Here is a 23,450-nt window from a genome sequence, read left to right on the forward strand (position 1 = left end):
TGGTACAACCGGGGACAGATTCATTACGGTATTTCCCCCCCGCATCAAAACAAATATCGCACCTGAAGCGTTAAATGGCGTGGGCAAATTAGCGGAGAAAATGGAACGAAACGCGCCGGTTTTAAAAATAAAAAAAATTCCCCCCAGGTGGAAACGGCCGGTCGCTAAAATGTGGATATTCAGGTGGAGGGGGGGGGTAATTTTTTTTACGGCCCATTAAATGGTTCCCAGTGCAGGGAGATGCGCTCCACCTCAGCCCCCCCCCCCCTCCTCCCACCACCACCTTATCTCTCCCCAGAGCAGACAGATGGGGAAATCACTCCTGCTCTTCTTCCTCTCCGTCCGTGAAGCACCTGCCTGCTTTCTCCCTCTTCCCCCCGGTCGCTCGCTGGGACTCTCCCTCGGTAACAAACACCGCTCTGAGCGCACGCGCGTGCATGCTTTGATGCTTGATCCCCCCCCCACCCCACCCCCTTCACCCGAGCGCATTCTCCATTCTCGGGACGTCATTAATTCCTTCTGCGGAAAATAAAGAGAAACCCGGCGAGCTAATGAGCCCCTTTTTTTTTTTTTTTTTTTTTTATTAAACGTGGGTTCGCATTTGATATAATTTGCCGAGAGCCGCAACAGATAGGAGGACGGGTGGCTGAGGGATGGCGAGTGACACAGCGGTGGCGGCGGTGAGGAAGGGGAGGAGGAGGAGGAGGAGGAGGAGTGAGACCCTGTCACACTCGTCGGAGCCGTAGTCATTAGTGCAAAGTGACAGTTTGCGGCGGCCCCTCAAGTCGGCTGGGAGGGGAGTATGTGTGTGTGTGTTTGTGTGTGTGTGTCATGTATTGTATCAACAACAGACTCCCTGCAGCACCCGGGTGGTGGTGGTGGTGGTGGTGTGTGTTGGCGGGGGCGGCGTGACGCTGTTAATATTGCAGGATTATTATTATTCAGCCGAGCCGGAGGTGCGATGACCCGAGCAGGTGACGGGACTAATTAACCAGCGTTTGACCCCGCCTGCCTCAGACAGCTGCTTTGTCTCTCCCTCTCTCTCTCTCTCTCTCTCTCACTCAGAGTGCCTCAGCAGCGTGTGTGTGTGTGTGTGTGTGTGTGTGTATGTGTGCGCTATGAACGACACCGAGCCTCAGAAATCATTTTCCCCGAGTGCGAGCGCGTGCATTCACCTGTCCGTCAAACGTTTAGCGCGTCGGTTTTCAGACACTTAGCCCACACACAAAAAACATATATACACACACACACATACACACACACACAAATTCAATTTGCATAGGGTTCCAATGAAAAGATCTCCCAGCTGTTGTCAAAAAAGAGATTTTAAGAGTCCGGGTTGGATTATATTATAGGTGCTGGAAGCAGCGGTGGTGCCAGTCAATCAATCGGAAGGGAGGCGGGACCTTTTCCCCGTCCAATCTGGCAGTGTGTGTGTGTGTGTGTGTGTGTGTGTGTGTGTGTGTGTGTGTGTGTGTGTGTGTGTGTGTGGGTTGATGCCATTCGTTTGCCTTCGGAACAGTTAATCATCAGCAGGTGGGTGTCCATCAGCGCTGACGGACACTCCGGTTCAGAAGGCGGCGAAACTCTGACGAATTCTACCGTTTTCACATACTTTTTTTTTTTTTTTATTATTTTGAAGTAAATCAACTATTTTGAAGAGTGAGAAAAAGACACAGACGGCCTTTAACAATATGCAAGAAAGCCCCGACCGGTCGGGCTGAAGCGAAACTTGCGGAAAGGTGAACGAAAGCAGCTGCGGCGGCTCAGAGCCTCGAAGAAACTCGGTAAAGTGCAGCGAGGCGATAACTGACCTTCAAATTTGGCGAATTGTGACGCGCATTTTCAAATCTCTGCTTCCGTTTTGCCCATTCCGGAAAACACAGGCGAGAAACGCGTCCGTTTTCTCGTGACAGCTTCCCACATCGGCCCATCTGTCTCTGATCTAAAGAAGTTGGACTGGAGTTTTTAAACTTTCAGTCTTTCACGTGGCCGTTATTAGCTATCACAACGTTTTCTGTGCAGAGACTTTTATGGGAAATGGTTTTTGATTTTGTGATTTGAAAATAATCCCACTTATCTACTGGGAGATCTGGGATTAAGTCTGAACACGCAGCATTTGAGAGGACCGGTTTCACTACAGCACTACATCACTATTGGCTGATGTGACTTTTCAGCCAATCACTCCCTCACAGCACTGACACAAAAGCATCAACTTCCCGCAGTCACAGTGCAAATACACGTATTAAAAAAAAACGTGCAGATCAAAATCCTGCAGTTGGGGTCATTGCCCAGTCGTGGGCAATGACTGCAAAAAAATGACTTTTCTCACTTGTCACCAAAGCAGTGCTCCAGGAGGAGGAAGCAAAACGTTTTCAAACAGCCTTTTTCTGCAAAATATCTAATGTTGAGTCACAAATTATTTGCAGCATAATCTTTGTCTGCATTTTTAAAGGTGTGGCTGCGTCAGACAGAACCCACTTGGATCACTGCTGTAAAACCACGACTGCATCTTTACATCTAAATGAAACACAGACTCCACGACGACAGCAGCCGTTGAAAGGTTTCCTGTATGAGGGGATTTAACCCTGTCGGAATCTCACAGTGTGACCTCGGTGAAGAGTCTCCGGCTGGACGAAGCTTCAGTCGGCGTCTATCGAGCAACGACTGAACTCTGAGCGTTGCAATATGCGGGGGGGAAAAAAAAGGTTTGCATTAGTTGCAGTTTTTTTCAGCAGGTCTCCTCTCCTCTCTTTTCCTGACGGAAGCGATGCTACTAACTTTGCCGCCACTGGCGAGCGAGCGGAGCGCAAAGGATGATGGGAAACCCTCTGCTCGACTTAAATGTTCCGCTGGTGGAAGCTTCAACCCCAGAGGAGGTCCGTTTGGGTGGCTGGCATGTAGCTTTATTAGTGCAGTTACCTGCAAAAGAAATCACTGCACCACACACACACACACACACACACACACACACAACACACACACACACACACACACACACACAGAGAAAGCAGCAGAGTGTTGTGTGGCATGTATCTTCTAATGGTTTTATTAGTTATGTTTCATTGCTGTTTAATTTAATTGACTATATGCACCGAAAGAAGGCACTTTTAAATTGTGTTGTACTTAATTGTATCATGACAATAAATAAATTCCATTGTATTCTAGTAACACACACACACACACACACACACACACACACACACGTACTGTATATACGAGGAGAGCCTGGTGAATTCCTGCGGGGCCCCGTGAGCGCCACGCATGTTAAATCTTTAATGGCAGGGCGATGACGGAGCACTCTTGACCTTCAGGTTCGCGCGCGCACACCCCCCCCCCCCCCTCCGATCTCCGCGGGTCTCTTCCTCGACTCGTTCGTTCACTCGCTGCGACCCTTTCGTTTCTGGCCGCCGCTACAGATTGCCGACTTCCCCGCGTCACCTCCCCGACAGTGGGCAGGTCCGGCCCCGACCCGGCCTCGCTGCCGGGGGAGAGGCGGGGGCAGTGGGTGTGAGCGGGCCGGCCATTCATTGTCCCGGCTGAAAGCGCAGTTATTCATTGGCCGGCGAGTTAAAGGGCTGACCCCGGCGTAGCACCGACGTGGCCGCCCCGCCAAACACTGGGGCCCTTTGTGCGGCCGTCCCTCGCCTCTGATCGGCCTGTAATGAACTGGGAGCCCTGTCGAAAATTTACAGCCCTCGCCTTTCATCCGCCTTGTCTTTTGGGGGGGGGTTGGTTTCTCTTTTTTTGTGTGTGCTCTTTTACTCGGCAGACACCATTTTCGAGGAGGGCACCCCCCCCCCCCCGCCCCTCCTTCCAGACACCCACCCACCTTCAAGAGCCTCGACAACAATGGCGACAATATGAGACGGGCTGTTAATTTCCCCTCTAAAGGATCCCACTTGTTTTACCCTCTTTCGCCGCTCTTCCCTCCTTTCTTTCGCTTTCGCCGCGTTTTTTTTTGTCTGCTGCGGCATTGCTCTGCTTTGTGTCGGCGCCATCAGGGGTCCGAGTTGTTCACACACACACACACACACACACACACACACACACACTCACACACATGGGTAGGTGAGAGTCCTAAATGAATCACCTCCTACTGCTCCTGTAATGGGGAGTTAAACGCTCTAAATGCTTTACGACATTTAATCATTACCTCACACAGGCAGCAACCCACACCCCCACAGCACACACACACACACACACACACACACACACACACACACACACACACACACACACACACACACACACACACACACACCGCCGTCTGAAACGCCTAGCTTATCTGCCGAAAGGGAAAAAAATAAAAACATTCAGCACATATGCAAAAAAAAACCTGACGGGATTTTTTTTTTTTCCCCGCTCCGGCTAATATTTACTTCTTTTTTTTTTCCTCCCCTCTCCGCGAAAATATTTCCTCAATCTGGATCCGGTGATGGATTTCTGTGAACTGCAGATGGATCCCGGCTGTAATAAATCCCCCCCGCCCGCCTCCCTCCCACCCTCCCTCCCTCCCTCCTTGAAGTGCACGGGCGCGAGCGGTCGGGCGGGCGGGCGGGCGGGCGCGTGCGTGTGCGCGTGCACGGGCGCGAGTGTGCCTGTGTGTGATATCCCGGGGTAAATTGTTTCCTCCAGCCTTTGAGAGGTTGGGCATTCAACAGCCTGCCAAAAAAGCTATAGGCAATAATTAAATGATTCCACGCTTGAAAGGAGAAAGAGACAGAGACGGGGGCGGGGGAGGGGTTGGGTGGGGGGTGGGGAGGGAGTGGCGAGGAGGGGTTGGACGATTTGCGAGGGGGTGGCGGTGGGGGCAGAAACAGAGAGCGGTTGGGTTTTCGGGAGCCGCGGTGTGCGGCGCGGCGGCGGCGGCCAACACGCGGCGGATCCAAACCCGCAGCCTGAAGCCAAGGTGGAGATGAAAAAACAAAACAGAATTTAAATAAATAAATAAGCAAACAAACAAATAACATCACTAATCAGCCATTTTGGAGGAGTCTAATTCAGGATTCCTCCCGTCAAATGCCAGAAAGAGCACGTTCGCTTCCAAGTCTGGTTCTCTTTTTTATGTCCCCCCCCCCCCCCCGGTCTTCCTCTCGCTTCATCCCTGCTGTATGGTCTCTGCTGCTGCTGCTCTTCTTCACTCAGTCTGCGGGCTGAGGAGGAGATGCCCAGCTGCATCTGGAGCAGCATCTGGGTGCCTTGCTCAATGGCAGCGTGGGAGAAAAAGACTAATTCAGTGTCCTGATTACTATCATTTTAAAAACAAGTGAAAATGTAATTTTTTTTTCACACTTCACTTCAGTCGGTGCTAAGATGCAAGCAAATAGTGAGGAGACTGTGTTTTAAAATTGTTGTAAATAACTTTATCTGTGCTTTCTACTCATATTTCAGCAGCATGATTTTATGCCCCTAATGTTTGCGGTCACGCCAAACAGCCGCACTGAAGGTGACTGAACAGAACGGTGGGCGGGACGGTTCTGAAGGTGTGTTATTGGGGGGAAATTCTGAGAGGTTGAATCATCCGAGCAACGCGGCTGCAACCATCACAAAGGTTTCAGAGGATTTCAGCATCACTTATTGGGTAAAGAGTGAACTGACTAACACTGAGAGCTCAAAGTTGACCCTGAAGCTGCCTCGCTAACCAAACATCCAGCTTTGTGAGAGGGTTAAGGGGGTTGGGGGGGGGATTCCAAGCTAAATAAGGATGTCACGGCAAATTCTGGGCCTCCCGTGACATTTCTTATACTTTTTAAACTCGGAACTGTTCCCTGTTATTGCAGAGGAGGAGAAGCCCTGATCACCTTTAATATGTCTTCTTTGTATAGAGCCCTAACTATTGGATGATGCCTATTTTCATTCCACATAGCCTATATGTGTTAATTTAATTGGTTCATATTTTGATAAATGTTGAATGAAACCCAGTGACTGGCAGGAGAGCCTCAGTCAGGAGAAGACGCCTCCTATAAAGGCAGATCATTTTGTAAAATGTGCTCAATGGCTGTCGTTGAAATCAGTTGGCAGGATGTGGACCAGTAATCTCTGTTTATTATGGAGCCGTTGCAAGGCCGAAGACTGAAAGAACGTGGCCAAAACCATCACAAAAGTGGACAGCAAAAACTTGGGAATGATAAAACAAAAATGAACAATTTAATTGTTGGGGTCCCACAATGATTCCATTTCTTTAATTCAAGGCACGCCAGCGATTTTATCAGTATGCTAAATTCTACAGACCAACAAAACAATGTGGAGCTTGACCATGCTGGTGTGAGGACTCTTCACAATAATTCCCTACAGTTTCTTTCTCTATAGGTTTTTAGGTTGATTGTTCATCACTTTAACGACAGAATTTACCTGATGAAGATTTACGCTCTTAAACTTCAGAGTTCTGGTGAACGCAGTGGCAGCGAGTGGGAGGTTTTCTTTTCCATTAGTTTCCGTTAATTTCTAAACCTGGAAAATCTTCAAAATACAGACTGATTTTTTTTTTCCTTTTACCAACTACCAATGCAGTGCAGCAGGGCAGCTGCGGCTGTTTTCCGATGCTCTTTTTGTTATTTAAGCTACGGCCTCTCCGGCAGAACACACTGTAACACAGTTCCTACACAGTGCCAGTCTTTCAGAGGACTCGTCGTATCCGGCGCTCCTGCTCGGCTCCCCGAGTCGCTCAGTATTCTTAACCCAAACAGGAAAAAAAAGGGAAATACTGTCTTTGTCTCAGCCTCTTATTCTCCAATTCACTCCGACAGTAGGTGTTGCATACTAATGTGTGTGCGCGCTGTGTGTGTGTGTGTGTGTGTGTGTGTGTGTGTGTGTGTGTGTGTGTGTGTGTCTCAGGGGGGCAAGATGAGGAAGTCCTCTCCCATTACTCAGTGCCCACCAGCTGGGCAGGGGCAAGGGCTACAGCAGCCAGACAGATGGTACTGTCACCCCCTGCTCAAACACACACACACACACACACACACTGAGACAGTCACACACACACATGCACGCGCACCCCACCGACACACACACACAGGCGTGCACACAAAGTGGTGTAACGGTGAGGAGGAAGTCATTAGCCAGCGAAACCATGAGATTCCTTCTTGAACGCAGGGGGGGCTGTGATGGGAGGGGGTTTGGGGTTGAGTGAGAGAGAGAGAGGTAGAGGGAGAGAGGGAGGGATGGGGGTGGGGTCCATGGGGGTATCCTAAACTCAGTTCTGCTGAGGCAATCTGTCATGGTTGAAGTAATTGCCCTCTTCTTGAGTGAATGAAGTGATCTGTCATCGCCTGCTGCATTAGTGCCTTAAGAATCTCTCCCTCACACACACACACACACACACACACACACACACACACACACACACACGGCCATAAAACCGTGACCCTCCTCTCCGCTCCGGCCCAGACTCGCGCAGCAGTGACATCTTGAATAAACCGCCGCTCTCTAATTTCTTTTTTAATCCGCCCCCTTCCGAAAGGTATCGCCACCTCCTCCCAGCTCTCATTAGCATTCCCGCACGGTTTTTTATTTCCAGCGGCGGGAAGGTGCTGCAGTTGCCGATACCGGATTCTGTTTTATCAGTAAGCGTAGATAGTTGGCACGGCTTTCGCAGGGTCAACACCCCCCCCCCGATCACCACCACCCCCGGTCGTATATTGTAGCCTGTATTTTGCGCGGCCCCCGATACGCGGTGTTGGGTGAGAAAACAGAGGGGTGAGGGGTGCGATAATTGCACTTTAGCGGCCGCCACTGGACTAATATTTGTCCAAGTGGTGAAAAGAGACATTGACGGGGAGTCGTTATTGGACAAGTGGGTGGCGAGCGGCGCGGATGGCACCGGCGCTAATGAGTCATATTGCTTCCACATGGACCCAACGTGGGCGTGTTGTCCATACGATTTTGTTTCATTTCCTAAGGTTTTTCCTCATTAACCGGCTCATAATTATTTGTTCAAAATGACTTGAATTATTGTGTCTCGTTTTTTTTTATTTTTTTATCATTATTTGCTTGGTTACAATATCGCCGGTTCATTAGAATGCCAAGTTGAGTTAATAATTAAAAGCCAGAAGTGGCACTAAAGGAGCAAGGAGCCCTTTGGGAACCCACAGAGGTGGATCATGTTGCTGAGCTAAACCCAGATGGTCTTGGCACGCTTGGCTTGCACTGACAAGGAAGGAGAGGCTCTTTTTGATATTCCTAAATGTAAATCCAGGTTTTTTTTTAGTGAGAAAAAGTAATTTTAAAAAAAGTAACTGTCACGTTTCTATTCGGTAATAAACCTTGAAAATGGACGGCGCATAATTAGAGTAACATAGAGCACCAGAAGGATTGCAGGAAATTCTCTTGGATTCACCACTGGTAGAAGAATGATGTGAGGCCAAATTGAAATTAAGATTATTTGCAAGATGCTTTCAGACGCTATAAAATGCCTCACACGGGGCCCTTCGTGAACAGAACTGAGTTTTCCAACGTGGATAGGTCGCTGTTTCCTCTTTGAGAGGTAACAAAAGAAGAGCAGGGCAGTCAAGTTTACATTTGTTTGAAAGTTAAACATCTTCTTTTCTTTTTCAACAGGTGCGGCGAATTTTGAGGACTCCTTCATACAGGGTGGCGCATGCTGCCAGTGTCGGCGCGTCCACCTCCCGCACATACCGCACCGCTCCCTGAAATCCCGGCTCACTCGCACGCCCGCCCGAGAGACGCGCCGCCAGCCTCCTCCGTCACCTCGGCGGAGCGCACGCTCGCGCAAACAGACGGTCAAATTGACATACAGTCTGTCATATTTGCGGCTGGTAAACAGGCGGCGAGGGGCTTGCGGAAAAGCCGGCAAGCTGAGCAAACGGCGAGACGACGGCGCGCTTAATGAACTGGGCCGCCTCCCAGCGCAACATCTCATCATCGGCCCCGGACTTAAACAAACCACTCCGCCGCTAATTGGCCCGAGCCGCATGGAGCCGCCGTGAGGAATGCACGCTTCCCCTCCGCGCCCCCCAGCCCACCCCACCTCCGCTGTTGTCTCTCGGTGGCTTGACAGACAGCGGCGAGACAGGCTGCTCTGTCACAGAGGCTTCGCACGGATATGCCACAGTCTGGCCTTCTGCCGGGTGCTTCGACTGAGTCACCGCACGCTCCCCTGTTCCTGCTATAATTGGTAGCCAGTGTTCCTTCCTTCGCTCCCACGTTTGACTGTCGTTTTCTTCATTTGTCGAGTTTTCTTTTCATTTTTCTTTTTACTCGCACGCGTGCTCAGTTTCAGGTACGACTTCAATTTTTTCGAGATACCTTACGCCATCGTCCTCTCAGCCAAAAAACTTGACCCTTCGCTCGTATCCCGCTCTGCTTTCACATCGCCGCCTCGTGTTAATGCACCCAGCTTCGACATTCCCCCTCCTCTGCCTGTGTGTTCCAAACAAACAAATAGAAGCCCGTCACTTGGTGCGCGCCAGGAGGATTCCAGGCCATCCCGAGCCCTCCTAGACACCAGGTGTTTAGATTAGTAAATGCAAAGATTCATAAACTGGGTATAAGCTCAATTATATGAGACGCAAACAAACTCCGTGAAGTGTTGCAGATACTTCTGAGGTACCGTTCAGTTTAGAAGCTCTGCCTGATCTATTAATTACACCATCACTCATGATCTAGCCACTTGTGATTTTTTGGGGGGGGAAATTAGCTAATCAGAATTTACTGTGGTGTAGCAATCAATCCACAGCTGAGTGTTTGGGAAAAGGGTGTTTTTTGCACCTTGGATCAGGACAATATTCATGCGGGGTGGAGATGTTCCATCCAGCGAGAGTCGGATTCAGGGGAGTTTTAACAGGAAGTTGATAGAGTTTAGAAGCAGGAAGCACAGCCAAATGGCTTGTGGTCAAAATCCAAAAACGTAACACAAGGGAGGAAAGGAAAATGTTACATTTCAAGCACGTGTATTTGTTTGTCTTGCTGTATGTGTATATATCTGTCTTGTATGTGTATATATAGTCTTGTTCATTTTAACTGAAAAACGTTTCATAGCAATAGTTTTATGTTGCCCTTTCTAAGAAATCATTTGTTATAGCTGTTGATTTTGCTCCTCTTTGCTTGATGTCACGTAGATATTTTCCTCTGGTGAGTAAAAAAAGTATTTGGATTCTGATTCACATTCTGATATGGTGTTGGGGTTTTGAAATAATGAGGCATCCCTGCCCTCCCATAATGATTAGATTTTTTTGAAGAGTGTAAGAGTGTATGTTTTTGTATTTGAGGGTCATCATGCTAAAGGGATTTGTGTGGTGCAATGTTTTCTTTTAACCCGTGGCTCTTTAAATGTTTCCCCAGCTTTGCAGCTAAATTTTGTCTCTCAACTGTGTCTCACTCAATAAATAACAGCATAGTTTGCTCGTCATTTCTGACATAGTTTCAAATTAACACAAAAAAATGCACATTTTAAAGAGGAACCATGCAAGTTGGTCACTTCTTTGCTGTTTTGGTCGCTGGCTGATTTATTTGTAGAACTCCCGATCCCAGTGCACATCACTGCAGTGAAAACTAATCTCTCTGCAATTTTTTTTTTAGAAAGGAGAGACTAAATTCATGCAACACTAAGTTAGTTAGTGTGAGAGAGGAGTGTGCCGAGGATTGGGTTATATGGATGCAGGTGGTTGAGGTCAGCTCTGAAGGGAACTAACGTGGAGAACGGTACATCGCTGAACAAACATGAATTGCCTATTTACTGTTGACGCAAGCAAAGTTGAGTAAACCGAGAAAATTTGCTGAAAGCAGTTGCCTCAACAAAGTTAAGTAATGTGAACTGAAAACTGACTCAGCAAGAAACGGCAGCCAGTCTTTCCTACCGTGTGCCACAGAGCACAAAGCAGAAACTCCGGAAAATATTAGGCTGAGAAGAAAAAGTAATAAACAAACCGATCCCACAACGAAAACAAGTGTTTTAGAATGACTGCCACTGTGCGATATCATTGCAAAAGTTTTGTGAAAAGCCTGCGACTGATGACAAAAGTTGGCCCTCCTACACAGAACAAACCAGGTGCGTAGCCAGTAAAGAAGGAAGTCTAAAATTGATTAATTGCTAAGTGTTACATTTGTAAATTTCCTTCGAAACTACCGCTACCTACCTGACACTTGGCTGAGTCCCCTCCCTGAAACCCGAGCTTTTGACCTCCCCTGGTCAGCTACAGTTGCTTACACGGGACCCTGACAGTCTGCTTGGCTAGCGGAATCTCCGGCCAGCGTAGCACCGCCGCTAAAACAATGGCTGAACAAAGTTCTTTTGAAAAGACAAAGACCGGAGGAGAAACACACGGTGCCGCCTCCGACAAGCGAGTCCACTCGGCCCAGCATGCGCTGTCGTTTCTGCAGACGCAACTATATAAAAGTATTTCACTGCGAGGAGGACGTTGGAGAATTCACAGTTTTTGTCTGTGTGGCTGTGCAAAGCGTTTCGCTGTCGACTGAAGGTGTCGTGTGGGGAATGTTTTGCTGTTTATCGCTTTTGTAATGCAGAATGTAACAAGTCAAAGCGTCGGTTACCTCGCTTGTTTGCATTTCTTCCTTTTGTTTATCCCATTTTAGGCTCTTTTTTTTTTGTCCTTTTTCCGGCAAAGACGGCCCATCTTGCTTTCTACTGGCTCACCCAAGATACAATTTCTGCCTCCTCCAACGGAACAAACTGTCCAGACCATCAAACCTCCTCCTTTAGTTTCTGTTTACGCCAAATCTGGCGCTCCGACGGAACCATACGAGTGTCCGGCATCGAAAGTGTCCCATAGTTAACAAAGCTTAAAAGGGGGTCGCTTCAATTCATTTGTGTTAAATTGCCTGAAGACAAGAATATCTGCCGCAGTCGTGTAAACCATTGTTTGACCAAATGAGCAGTAGTAGACGGTGGCTTTTCATTTAGTCATTTCTGCTGCTGCAAAATACTGTAAGGAGCAAAGCAACATCTAAAACTGTTTTTTTTTTTTTTTTTTTTTAGCATGGAAGTTTTTTTTTTCCTCCAAATGCGGCAATAAAAGCCTGGAGATTGAATTTCAGATGGAATGAAAGAGACGCGCAGCCCCTCATCGTCTCTACCTCGATGGCAGTTAATAGGTGATTAAGCCCCTGTTGCAGACTGTGGAGCGCTGGGATCCAATTGATCTGACCTCTGACCCCGCCAGCTCTGATGGAGGGGGTGGCTGGAGGTCAGGCCTGTAAGGGATACCTCCTTTATCCTTCCCCCTGAAGAGGGGCTCAAAGCTGTGGGAGGCATGCAGCCAGATTCCCAGGGGTCTCCTGGAGCCCACCAGCCACTCGCATCATGTTTATATGGCCGACGTGAGCGGAGGAGTAAAGCACCTCGGCGGTCTCGGACCTCGTGATGCTTTCGATTCTCCCCCCCCCTGCAGCTTCAGGTCCAGCTTTCACAATGCACAGGTGAAGAGACGGCAGATGATGTTTTTTTTTTTTTTCGAAACGCGGCTGCACAATAACTGCAGCAGGAGACGAGTTTCGATCGGGGGGCCTCGGAGCTCTCCTCCAGTGGCGGAGCGAAGACGGAGCTGATCCTCGCCTCACTCGAGGACTTGTCGGGGGGATTTTGAGCCGAGAGGACTGCGTAATGCCACTTCTCTTTGAGGCGTCCCTTCAAGTCAGCACTATTGCATTAAGCTCGCCGGTCCTCCTAAGGGCACCTTTTCATCACAACCCACGCACGCGCACACCCACACACACACGCGCGCGGCACCACGCACGTATCCCTTCCCTCGCGCTCCCCCTTTTAAGTTGAGGTATTGTCTTTGACAGCATTATAACGGTATCATTCCGCTCCCACTGTGAACAACAAAGACAAGAAACGCCAAATCCGAAAACGCAGCAATCTGTGTGTGTGTGTGTGTGTGTGTGTGTGTGTGTGTGTGTGTGTGTGTGTGCGTGCGTGCGTGCGTGTGTGTGTGTGTGTGTGCGGGCACTTTAAAGCAATGCTAATGGGCCCTAAGAAGCATTAAAGTGACCCCTACTGTAACAAAAGAGTTAATAATCCGTTTAGAAAACAATCAGATCCCTGTCCATGAGAAAAGCCCCCCCGCTAAGTCTTTCTGTAAAGGAGGAGGAGGTGGGAACTCGCCCTCCTCCTCCTCCTACTCCTCCTCCTCCTTCCCCCCCTCCTTTTTTTTTGTTTTTTTCCAGTCAGCAGTCTTGTTGAACGCCGCTTGTTTTCGCCGCCGCCTCTCCGGGGAATGACGGAACTGTATTTAACGGCGGGCCCGTCTCTCGCGCGCTCGGCGGAAAAAAATAAAATGATGAGAAGTGGCGGAACTGGTGGTTGCGCAACCACTTCCAGCGATTCAGAGTGACCCCTGCCGGAGGTCGGCCTCCCCCCCTCCCCGTTATCAGCCCCATCCACTGTAAATGAGTCCCATTGGGCTTCTAAAGGGGCTATTAACAAACAAACAGTGGCACACCCGTTAATTGCTCGTGATAGGCTCTTTGTCTTGTGTTTCCCCTCTGGGTCAAAATGTTCAAATGTCACAGCAACAATCCATCTCCAGGTGAGCTGCCGACAGGGGGAGTAAACTGATGTAACAGGTGACTGATGCGGCGGAGGGACACCCCCCCCCCCCAACCTCACCCCCCCGGTGCCGCGTGTCAAATATCACGGTGATTAAAAGGAGGGGGGAAAAAAACGTAGCATAAAAATGTAAAAATGTCACGCGGCCATTAAATAGGCGAGGAGCTCAGCGTGAGGGATCACATGAAGCTGCGTGGCGGGAGTGCTTTACCTCGGGCAGGTAGGCTCGTCTTTGAGGAATTACAGAGATCCATCTGTTTCTGCGGCGGGGCAGGGACGACTGCGGTGCAGCTCTTCTTCGTCGGAAAAGTAGATGAAGACGGGGTTTCATCGTCCTGACTGCTGCTGCTGCTGCCGCCGCCGCTGCTGCCGCTGCTGCCGCTGCCGCTGCCGCTGCCGCTGCTGCTGCTGCTGCTGCTGCTGCTGCTGCTCGTCTCCTCAACTCCCCTCTGGACTCTTTGTGATCTGTGACATCCTGGACACTCCTGGAGACACCTGCAGAAGACAGTTTGTTCAACAACTGAAATGAGCGATAACGATAATATTGCAAAATAAATGCTGTCATTTCGTAGGATTGTATAACAAAGAATAGAGTTAATTTCTCCGTCAACAGAAAACTACTTTTTATACGATGCACAGTGCTGAAAAGTTAAATTAAACCCATAAATAGACTTTTATTTCTTTACTGGAGCAAGGTTGTGTGACAATGAATAATGCAACTGACTCGGCGGAGCCCCAGTAAACTTAACCTTCTGCTTAAAGCCATGCAAAAATGTGCATTAGATGCTGTTACACGATTGGCGGAGGTCAACTCTGAAGGAAACAACCGCAAGAAGAAAAGTGGATTATTAAACAAGTGTATAAATATGGACAGGCTGTTCATACTGAACCTTGGAAATGTGTCGTGCACTTTGTGACATCACAAGGGGCTGATTTCCAGAACTGTGTTACTGCGCACACTTTCTGAATAGTTGAGCCATCAAAAGTACTGAAGGGTGGACTTTGCTCATTATTAGCTGAGCTGTTGGAAAAGTTCTTCCACGCCTTCGCTACCTGTTCTCAATCTCAGTTTAATCAAACACGCCTCATCTACATACCTGGGAGCACTGTGAGCTAAACTGAAGGTTTTAGACACAGCAAAAGACTCAACGCTTCTTCAATTTTCTCCCTCAGTTTGCACTTGGGCTGAATGCAGTGAAAGCAATCCACATGCCAAGTGAAGAGTTCCCACCAGTTTTGAAGAAAGATTGCATAAACCCTGAATCAAACCAGTGGTAAGAAAGTAAAGAGCAAATTCCACAATTTTTGGTAAAAGTTTTCTGAAAGGAGCAGAGCGTTACAGTGGTTTGGCAGAAACTGTATTCTGGATGGGCCAGTAGAAAGAAAAAAATGGATCGGTTTTCCGGACTCTTTTTGAGTAACGGAAACTTTGTTTTTAAATTAGATTAGATGAGACGGAACTTTATTGATCCTTTCAGACGGGGCCCTCGGAGAAAGTGAACATTCTCATCGCTACAAAACGAAGTGCCGAAAGACAGAAGCAGGTGAAAGTTTAAGTACAAATTGTACAGGTGCAAATAGTGTGTTGTATAATGAAGTCAAGTCCGCCACAGCTAACTGTCAAAGTGGAATGCCTGACTTTTCACTGGGTTCTTAACGTAAGACTGGGCACTGGCCATTTAAAAGAGGGGCTTAGTGAAGGGTCAGTTATGCTGGGAGCTTCCTTGCACTTTTTCAGCAGTTCTATCTTAAATCCAACATCAAAATAAACACTCATTACAATTGCATGGATACTTATACAATCCTATCAGGGATATTACTGGCCACACATCTGGAGCATCATCCAGTTTGATTGCAATACTTTGCAATACTGATTCAATTTAAAAGGTCCGGTACTTTGTGATACACTTCACACGGAGGGGGGTGAAGTCAAAACACTCACAGAAGTACCGCCTCACGTCATCCCACACTGATGAGGCGCCAAGGTGTGACACAGAGAGCCCCATCCGTTCACCGTCGTCATGAATGCCAAACGAGCCGGTTATTTAATCGGGCCACTGAGCGATTGCCGTCATCGCTCCTTTGTGGAAGCGTGAGCGAACAAAAAGAGAAATCGGCTTCATCATGTTTTTTGGCCGCCGCCGCGGCCGCCACTCACGTCGCCGCTAAATTACCCAGGAGGAAATGGCCAGTGCGAGTGGATCGAGTGGGTGGGTCGGTGGTGGTGGTGGTGGTGGTGGTGGGGGGGGGGTGACTTTATTCGAATGTTTCCTGCGGTAAGTTATTCCTTTGTCTGGGCCGAGCAAATAGCCGGGAATGGGATTCAAATAGAGTCAAGCTGCCTCCTGAGATCCCTCAATCCACCGTCGCCATAAAAAAAAAAGAGGTCTGAGGCCAGTCTAAATATTTGGTAGTCTTAGCAGGTTCACGTTAAAAGACACGCACACACGAGCGCGCTCGCGCACACACACACACACACACACACACACACACACACACACACACACACACACACACACACACACACACACGGTGAATGCACAAGCAGGGCCGGGGCTGTGAAGTTGAATGGCAAAGCTCAAAGCCTTCCTCCTCCTCCTCCTCCTCCTCCTCCCCCCTCCATCCCTGCCTCTTTCTCTCTCTAAACCGCCAACCCCCCCCCCCCCCCCAATCCACCCACCCCTCCGCCCCCTCCTCCTCCAGCTCAGAGGAATTCATTAACTGCCTCTCCACAGAGACACTATGGAAATCAGGCAGCTACAAAGGCAGAGAGAGAGGGAGAGAGGGAGGGCGGGAGAGAGAGAGAGAGAGGGAGGGGTGGTCGTGAATTGGGGGGAGGAGGAAGAGGAAGAGGAGGAGGAGGAGGAGGAGGAGGAGGAGGTGGTGGTGGCGGGGGTCTATATTATCCTATTAGATGGTGGATATGTCTGCTTTCCCTCCCCTGTCATGAGAAAAGCATTAATTTTAAGTGAGAAATGAGAGCGGGTGAGTGAGAGAGAAAGAGAGGGAGAGAGAGAGGAAGAGAGAGAGAGAGAGAGGGAGGAAGTGGTGAGGGTCTTTAACATTGCTCTTTTATCGAGCTGAAATGGAGAGTCCCCTGGCTCCATTTACCTTGGCAATGAGGAGAGAGCCGCTCTCCATGAATGCCATTTAAAATGCCATGGAGATTAAGCATCCTCTCTCTCCCTCTCTCTGTTTCTGCTGCTCTCTCTCTCTCTCTCTCTCGCACATGCACACGCACACGCACACGCATACACACTTGTGTGCGCATCATCATCATCATCAGCGGCGGTGGCGGTGGAGGCGGCGGCGGTGGCGAGGCTCATCATAATATGTGTTTAGGAAAACAGCTTTGAGATTCATGAGTAAAGCCCTTTAGGTGGCGGAGCTGAGGAGGGAGGGAGGGGGAGAGGGAGGGATGGAGGGAGGGAGAGGGCCATCATCACTTAGCCGGAGCGCGATTTAAGCAGTGTAATTAAATCATTGGAGCCTCACTCACTCCTCCCTCCCTCCTTCCCCAAGCACTCCTCTTCTCTCCTCTCCACATTTCCTCTCTCCTCTACCCTTTCCCCCCCTTATCTTCTCCTCTCTCTCTCTCTCTTCCTCCCTCTTTCCTTTTGCCATGCCTTTCTTCTCCCCATTTTCTCTTTCCCTTCTTCATCTCCTCTCCTCTTCCTCTCTCTCTCTCTCTCTCTCTCTCTCTCTCTCTCTCCCCAGTGCGAACTGAAGAATCTGTATTTATGCGGACGGAGTAATTACACCGCTCACCTCTGAGGGAACCCAGGAGGGCCGCAGGGCCACCGAGCGGGGGCGCCGGGTGCTCAACCTCATTAGCGGCGCCGGCGCGCGCGCAGGCGGGCTATGGCGCGTACGCACAAAGCGCGTGCGCGCGTCCAAAGAGGCGGACTCGAAGCGGCGCTGCCGTTTTCTGATCGGCAGCCCGTCGATGAGGCCGCATCGATCCCGTGCACGTCTTCTTCAAACACACACACACACACACACACACCTCAATTCCCCCACACACACATACACACACACACACACACCTCAATCCCCCCCCACACACACACACATACACACACGGATGGCGTATTTTGTATTTGATCCTCTTTTTCTGGCCGCCCTCTCACTCTGCGCAGCACCAACTGACTCCGCACCGCGAACCCAGCGGACACCAACAGTGGCTCATTCTTCTCCAGCAGACATCTGTCAACCCCCCTCCCCCCAAAAACCACACACACACACACACACACACACACACACACACACACACTCCACGGCTCCTTGTGTGCGCCCCCCCCCCTCCCCTCTCATCTCCGCTATCTCTTATCCTCAGCGATCTCTGTCATTACCTGCAGCCTCCTTTTTTTTCTTAAAAGAAAAGAAAAGAAGAGAAGAGAAGAGAGAAAAAAAAATGCTCCGCTGACTTCTCGTCGATAATCGCGGACATTCCTCTCGGATCGGTGCCTCCCGGCCCATCTGCTGCTGGACAGAATGTCCCGGCATGCCCCGCGGATCAGCTGTCATTAATGTGACACCTGTATCAATTGATCTATCAATTCATCATCACCATCATCATCATCATCGCTATACTAATAGTATTATAATCACCGTCATCACCGTGTGCACACAACACGAAACCAAAGTGGGCTGGTCCTTATATAACACGTTGCAGAATAGGCTGCGATATAATTCACCGCCGTATAGACTGCAGTCTTAAACGGCAGAAATTAGATCCCACACACACACACACACCAAGCAACACTCGCACACGCAGCGTGCACGTGCACACGCACGGACGACCTAGGCTAACCAATGCACTAATCGCCTGCCCCGGGCATAGGAGGAGCTTGGTGCTTAAGTAGGCTGCCAATCAGTCAGTCAGCTCCACATCCACAAGCTCCCGCGGCCAGACACGCGCGTCACTCCACACACTCCAAGGTGCCAAACTGCGGCTGTGACACAACTCCGGCTCGGGGTGCGAGTGGAGAGGCTCGATGCAAGAGAGAAGAAGAGGGGCTCTGGTGGTCTAGACAGCCCCGTCATCGACTCCTTCCTCCCTTTTTTTTTTTTTTTTTTTTTTTTTTTATCCTGGGGATTCTTATTTTTATTTTTCTGCTGTGTGTGTGCGCCCCTCTTTTTTTTGTGTGTGCATCATTTCTTAAATTTCGTGCGCGCTCTGCGGACATGTCTTTCCCTCAGCTGGGGTACCCCCAGTTCCTCGGTGCCTCCCATGAGGCGTACGGGAGCGATCGGCCGGCCTCTGCGCGGGAAGGAGGCACCGAGAGCGGCGTGAGCTCGTCCGCCAACACCGCCACTGCCGCCGCCGCCGCGGCTGTGGGCTCCGTGCTGGGGATGTACGGGAGCCCGTGGGCGGCTCACAACTACAGTGCCTTCCTGCCGTACAGCGGAGCCACAGACCTCGCCCTGCTGTCCCAAATGGTGAGAGCGGACGGTTTCTTCGGGGAGCGACAAAGTGGCCGATATAGAGCGATTAGTGCGCAGCGGTGCAGAGATGATTGAGGCGTCAAAGCCGAGCGGTTTATTTATGATTCCAATTATTACGTTAATAATTCAAAAGCTGCCAGTTGTGAGGTTGCTTTTCATTTCTTTTCTTCAAGAAAAAAAAGTTTGTATACTGTCTAATGTGGCAACAATGTATTCACAATTTCTACGCATAATTGCTAATGCGCAATTAACCTTATTTGAATCGTTAATTATTGAACAATGGGGAACATATCTGCTGGGAAAATCATTTTAATTAATGGGAAAATGTCTGGAAGTTGATATTAATTCCTTAATTAAATATGTGTACAAATTAATTTTCTAAGAATGTATTTACTTTTTAACTAAAAATACAGGACAAAAAAAATCTAATTCAATTTAAAGGAATTAGGGAGACTGAATAGACAATTACACAATTAAGAAATTCGTTAACAGAAATTACCGTGCATGAAACATGTCTGATAATTTCCATATTAAAAATCGAGTATGGCATCAACCTTTCGTAAGGTCTATACAATAACAAATTATTCGTTTAATTAAAAACAATAACTTTGTTGTTGTTTTTTTTTAAAGTAACTATCCCTTGTAATTACAGTATTGTTTTTTTTTTCTTTTTCTTTTTTTTTTTTAAATTTCACACCATTTTTGCGAGCCTGTGGAATTTTGCCCACCGCCGCCGTGACGGATGGCTCAACAAGTTGTCACCTCTGTGTCCGATCAGGGCTCCCAGTACGAGCTGAAGGAAAGCCCGGGCTCTCACCCGGCCTCGCTACCTGTACACGCCGCGCAGGGCTTCTATGCGTACGGCCAGTATCCATATGGTGACCCGTCGAGGGCCAAGACGGCCACCAGGGAGACGACCAGCACCCTGAAAGCCTGGCTGCAGGAGCACCAGAAGAACCCCTACCCCACTAAAGGGGAAAAGATCATGCTGGCCATCATCACCCGGATGACACTCACACAGGTGGGCAGTGGCCTCACGTCACACACCACTGGGTGAAAGAATCCAGACAAGATTCATTTATTTTTAATAGGTAGAATTCCTGACTTATTTTTGAAATTATCATGTAATTATTTATTTACAGAATTTAGATGTTTTTTTGTTTTTTTTTTAGTTTTTAGTTCTTTTCACTTCAAATTAAATTGTAAATTATTGAACGAAATTATTTACAGGCCGAAATTTATTTGCATCCGTGGGAAAATTGTGACAAAAAAAAAATCCTCGTGCACAACCTAAAACGACGCTTCCGTCCCCGTTTCCAGGTGTCAACGTGGTTCGCGAACGCACGCAGGCGGCTGAAGAAGGAGAACAAGGTGACGTGGGGCCGCAGCGCCGAGGACCGGGACGGCCGCATCTTCAGCAGCGACAACGAGGACGAGCACGAGCACGAGCACGGCAAGAACGGCAGCGACGACGAGGACGACGACGTGGAGATCGACCTGGAGACGGTCGATATCGAGAGGCCCGACGAGCAGCCGGGCGCGGCCGTGATGAAGGAGGACCGGCAGGCGGCGGACCCGGCAGCCGCCACCGAGCGGGCCTCGGAGCCTCAGAGCTCGGACAGTGGTCGGACGCTTTCCGCGGAGGCGACCATCGCACTGCACCGGTCGCCCGCTGTCAAGCCCGGCGGCGGAGGCGGCGGACAGGAGTGCCAGAGGCCGCCGCAGAGCAAACCCAAAATCTGGTCCCTGGCCGAGACCGCCGCGGCGCCGGACAGCTCTCACAAAGCCTCCCCGGCGGCCCTCACGCCCCACACGGCCTTGGCCTCGGCCGGCCACCCGGCGCTGCTGCCCGGCCACGGGATTTACACGTGTCAGATCGGCAAGCTGCACAACTGGGCCAACGCGGCCTTCCTGAACGCCAACTCGCTTTTGAACATGCGGCTCCTCGGGGGCGCGCCCGCCGGACACCTGCCTATGCACGGCGCCGTGCCCGTGCCCGCGCAGGCGGCGGGGCAACGCCACGACGCGCCGGCGGCCGCGCCGCTCGGCCCCGGGGCGTCGTGCACGGAGGAGGACAGTGACGTGGAGTCGTCGGGGAGTTTTAGCCCCAAAAGAGACGGTACGCGCTGCACACACATACCCGGGAAAAAAAGGCGCTAAAAAAAAAAAATAATAATAATAATCTGCGCGGGTTTTTTTGTTTTTTTTTTTGGCGGCCGCCATTTAAAGAAAGCTGCCAAACAATAAGCATGCGACTCATTGGACCTCATTGGGTTTTTTTTTGTTTGTTTTCTCCCCTCCTCCTCCCACCACAGACGAGGAGAGCGACCACAGAACCGACTCCCTCAAGTCCCCGTTCCAGCTCATCACCGACAGGTACGCCATGCAGCCTCTCCCGTGAATCAATTTGCCCCCCAATCCCTCCCTCTCTTCCTCCCTCTCTCGGTTTTTATTTATTCTCCCGCTGCCAAATGAGGCTCAAAGCGGAGGTAAACACTGTCACACCTGACTGGCAGCGCTCGGCGCATAAATCATGTGACCGAGTGGCCCACTTTAACGCCTCGTCAGGCACGAGGGGGTCCGGGTGAGCGTCCCCGCGGGGGTCGCTGAGCCGCCGCCACCTGTGCCATTTAAATAATCTGCCGCCGTTTATTCACGCCACCCCCCCCCCCCTCTCCAACCCTCCCTCCTCTCCACCCCCCCTCACCCTCCTCCCTCCATCCCTCCGTCCCCATTGGTGAATGCGGCTAATGTTTGTCAAAGGGAAACGCTGATAGCGACGTCAGGGAGGCAGTGGGGTGTTAAAAGACATAAAACGGGTTTACCTACGGTGCTTTTCAATTTGCATAAATAGAGTTTTAACGCGGTTTCAGATGATCCCTTCAAAGGGACTCACCCCCCACTACACCCCCCCCCCCCAAAAAAAAAAAAAGATTAATAATTAAAGGTTTTGTTAGGTTTTATTTCTTTTCTTTTTTTTTGACAGGCTCATTGTTTTGAAACTAGAATGTATGTACTATATTGATCCCTAATTGGGAAACTACACAAACAGGCCTCTGCTGCTTTTTTTTTTAACCATCTAATTAGAGGTGATTTTGCAACCACTTTTGCTGTTAATTTACCTGTTTTGTTTCCACCTCTTTCCCTTTCAGACCTCACCATCATGGGACAGCGCCACAGCGGGTTCTGACGACGACATCGTGAGACGACAAAGAAAGTTTAAAGGGAAAGAAGGGGCAGAAAAGATTATGTTATTTAACTAAGAGCAAATGAAGGATTATTTTTTTTTGCGGGGGGGGGGGTGTGGGTGGGGGGGGGGTGGGCAGGGCAGGGCGACCCCGCCGGTCGTAGTATTTACTGTTTAGCTTCTCCGCGCCACAGAGATGGTCGTTTTTGTCACAGACATGATTGTATCTTTCCTCTCCGTCCTATGTTTTTTCTTTTGTTTTTCCTTTTCCTCCTCTGTTGTGAACGAAAAACCTTGAGAATTTGTAAATATACAGGATATGGATTTGTCTTTAAAGAATATATTTTTTGGAACCTAAATAAATGTCATTATAGTCACTTCTTGCTGGACACTTTTTTCCTCTGGAAAATTGTGGCGTTTGAAAATGTTAGGAAACATTTTTTCAGGAATCGGGTCAAATAACGTGAAGCTGGACTTTTCTTCTGCGTTTTGCGGGACGGATTTTCAAAATATTAACTCCCCGTTTCTTATTTCACCCAACGCAAAATGAGACTTGATGATTTTTTTTTTTTCCCCCAACAAGAAATTCCAGAAGACTGTTTTCAAGGGGACGTGACACAGAGCAAAAGTGCAAAAACAGCAGACGGGTTATTGATTCCAGCTTGTTTAGGCACCATCACAGCGCCTCAATATTTGAGTTTACCCCTTAATCACTGTCTCGGGTTTGTTTGACACTTTCCGTGCCAGCTAAATCATGCGGAGTCAGACCTTTCGCAGCGAGAGAAAAGTCTCTGCCTTATTGAAATCTGCACCCTTCGTCAAAAACTCCCAGACGCGATGCCAGCTCCTTGGAAGCCGGGCGCAAACTCTGCGGAAATTGAAGATTTCCAGGACCTTATGAACCCGCGCTTGTGCTTTCAGCTCACTCTGCCCGGCTTTAATGTTGGATTATACCCCCTCGGTGGCACCGCTGCCGCCTCTGAAATATGGATCAGACGACAGGAAAAGGCCAGCAGCCAGTATGGGGGCAGCGGCTCATGGGGAGGTGGATGAGAGCAGAGAAAGAGGATGAGGCGGGGATGGGGAGGCAGAGGGGTTTCATGTGTCACTCTGAGCCATCCTTGACGTCTGCGGGTCCAAAGAGTGAGTGGAGAGATGTGGAGGATATACGGGGGGGTGGGGGGGGGGCGTCCAAGGGGCTCGAAATAGTTGGCGTTTTTCAAAGGCGAACTCCCAGAAAAGCTTCGATTAGCAGCGGGGTACGAATGGCTCCTCCTCCGGCCTCCT

General features: G+C 49.6%; 1 protein-coding gene across 1 annotated transcript; it reads left to right on the forward strand.

The window, feature by feature from the left end:
* The first annotated feature begins 18,412 nt into the window (after positions 1–18,412).
* irx1b (iroquois homeobox 1b) lies at positions 18,413–23,277 on the forward strand. The gene is made up of 6 exons (XM_076011742.1): positions 18,413–18,970; positions 19,755–19,997; positions 20,297–21,095; positions 21,292–21,352; positions 22,129–22,277; positions 22,308–23,277. Exons 1-5 carry the CDS (start codon positions 18,716–18,718, stop codon positions 22,178–22,180), a joined length of 1,410 nt encoding a protein of 469 aa, XP_075867857.1. The 5' UTR covers positions 18,413–18,715; the 3' UTR covers positions 22,181–22,277; positions 22,308–23,277.
* Positions 23,278–23,450: the final 173 nt, after the last annotated feature.

This window comes from Nelusetta ayraudi, unplaced genomic scaffold (assembly GCF_046127955.1).
Source record: "Nelusetta ayraudi isolate G7.1 ecotype Tasmania unplaced genomic scaffold, CSIRO-AGI_Nayr_v1 ptg000135l, whole genome shotgun sequence".
Taxonomy (NCBI): Eukaryota; Metazoa; Chordata; class Actinopteri; order Tetraodontiformes; family Monacanthidae; genus Nelusetta; species Nelusetta ayraudi.

What these genes read in the sequence shown, in the direction of transcription:
- irx1b (XM_076011742.1), top strand. Translation starts at nt 18,716, where the DNA reads ATGTCTTTCCCTCAGCTGGGGTACCCCCAGTTCCTCGGTGCCTCCCAT. An exon ending in TCGCCCTGCTGTCCCAAATG is followed by an intron (nt 18,971 to 19,754) that starts GTGAGAGCGGAC and finishes GTGTCCGATCAG; the next exon opens with GGCTCCCAGTACGAGCTGAA. An exon ending in TTTTAGCCCCAAAAGAGACG is followed by an intron (nt 21,096 to 21,291) that starts GTACGCGCTGCA and finishes CTCCCACCACAG; the next exon opens with ACGAGGAGAGCGACCACAGA.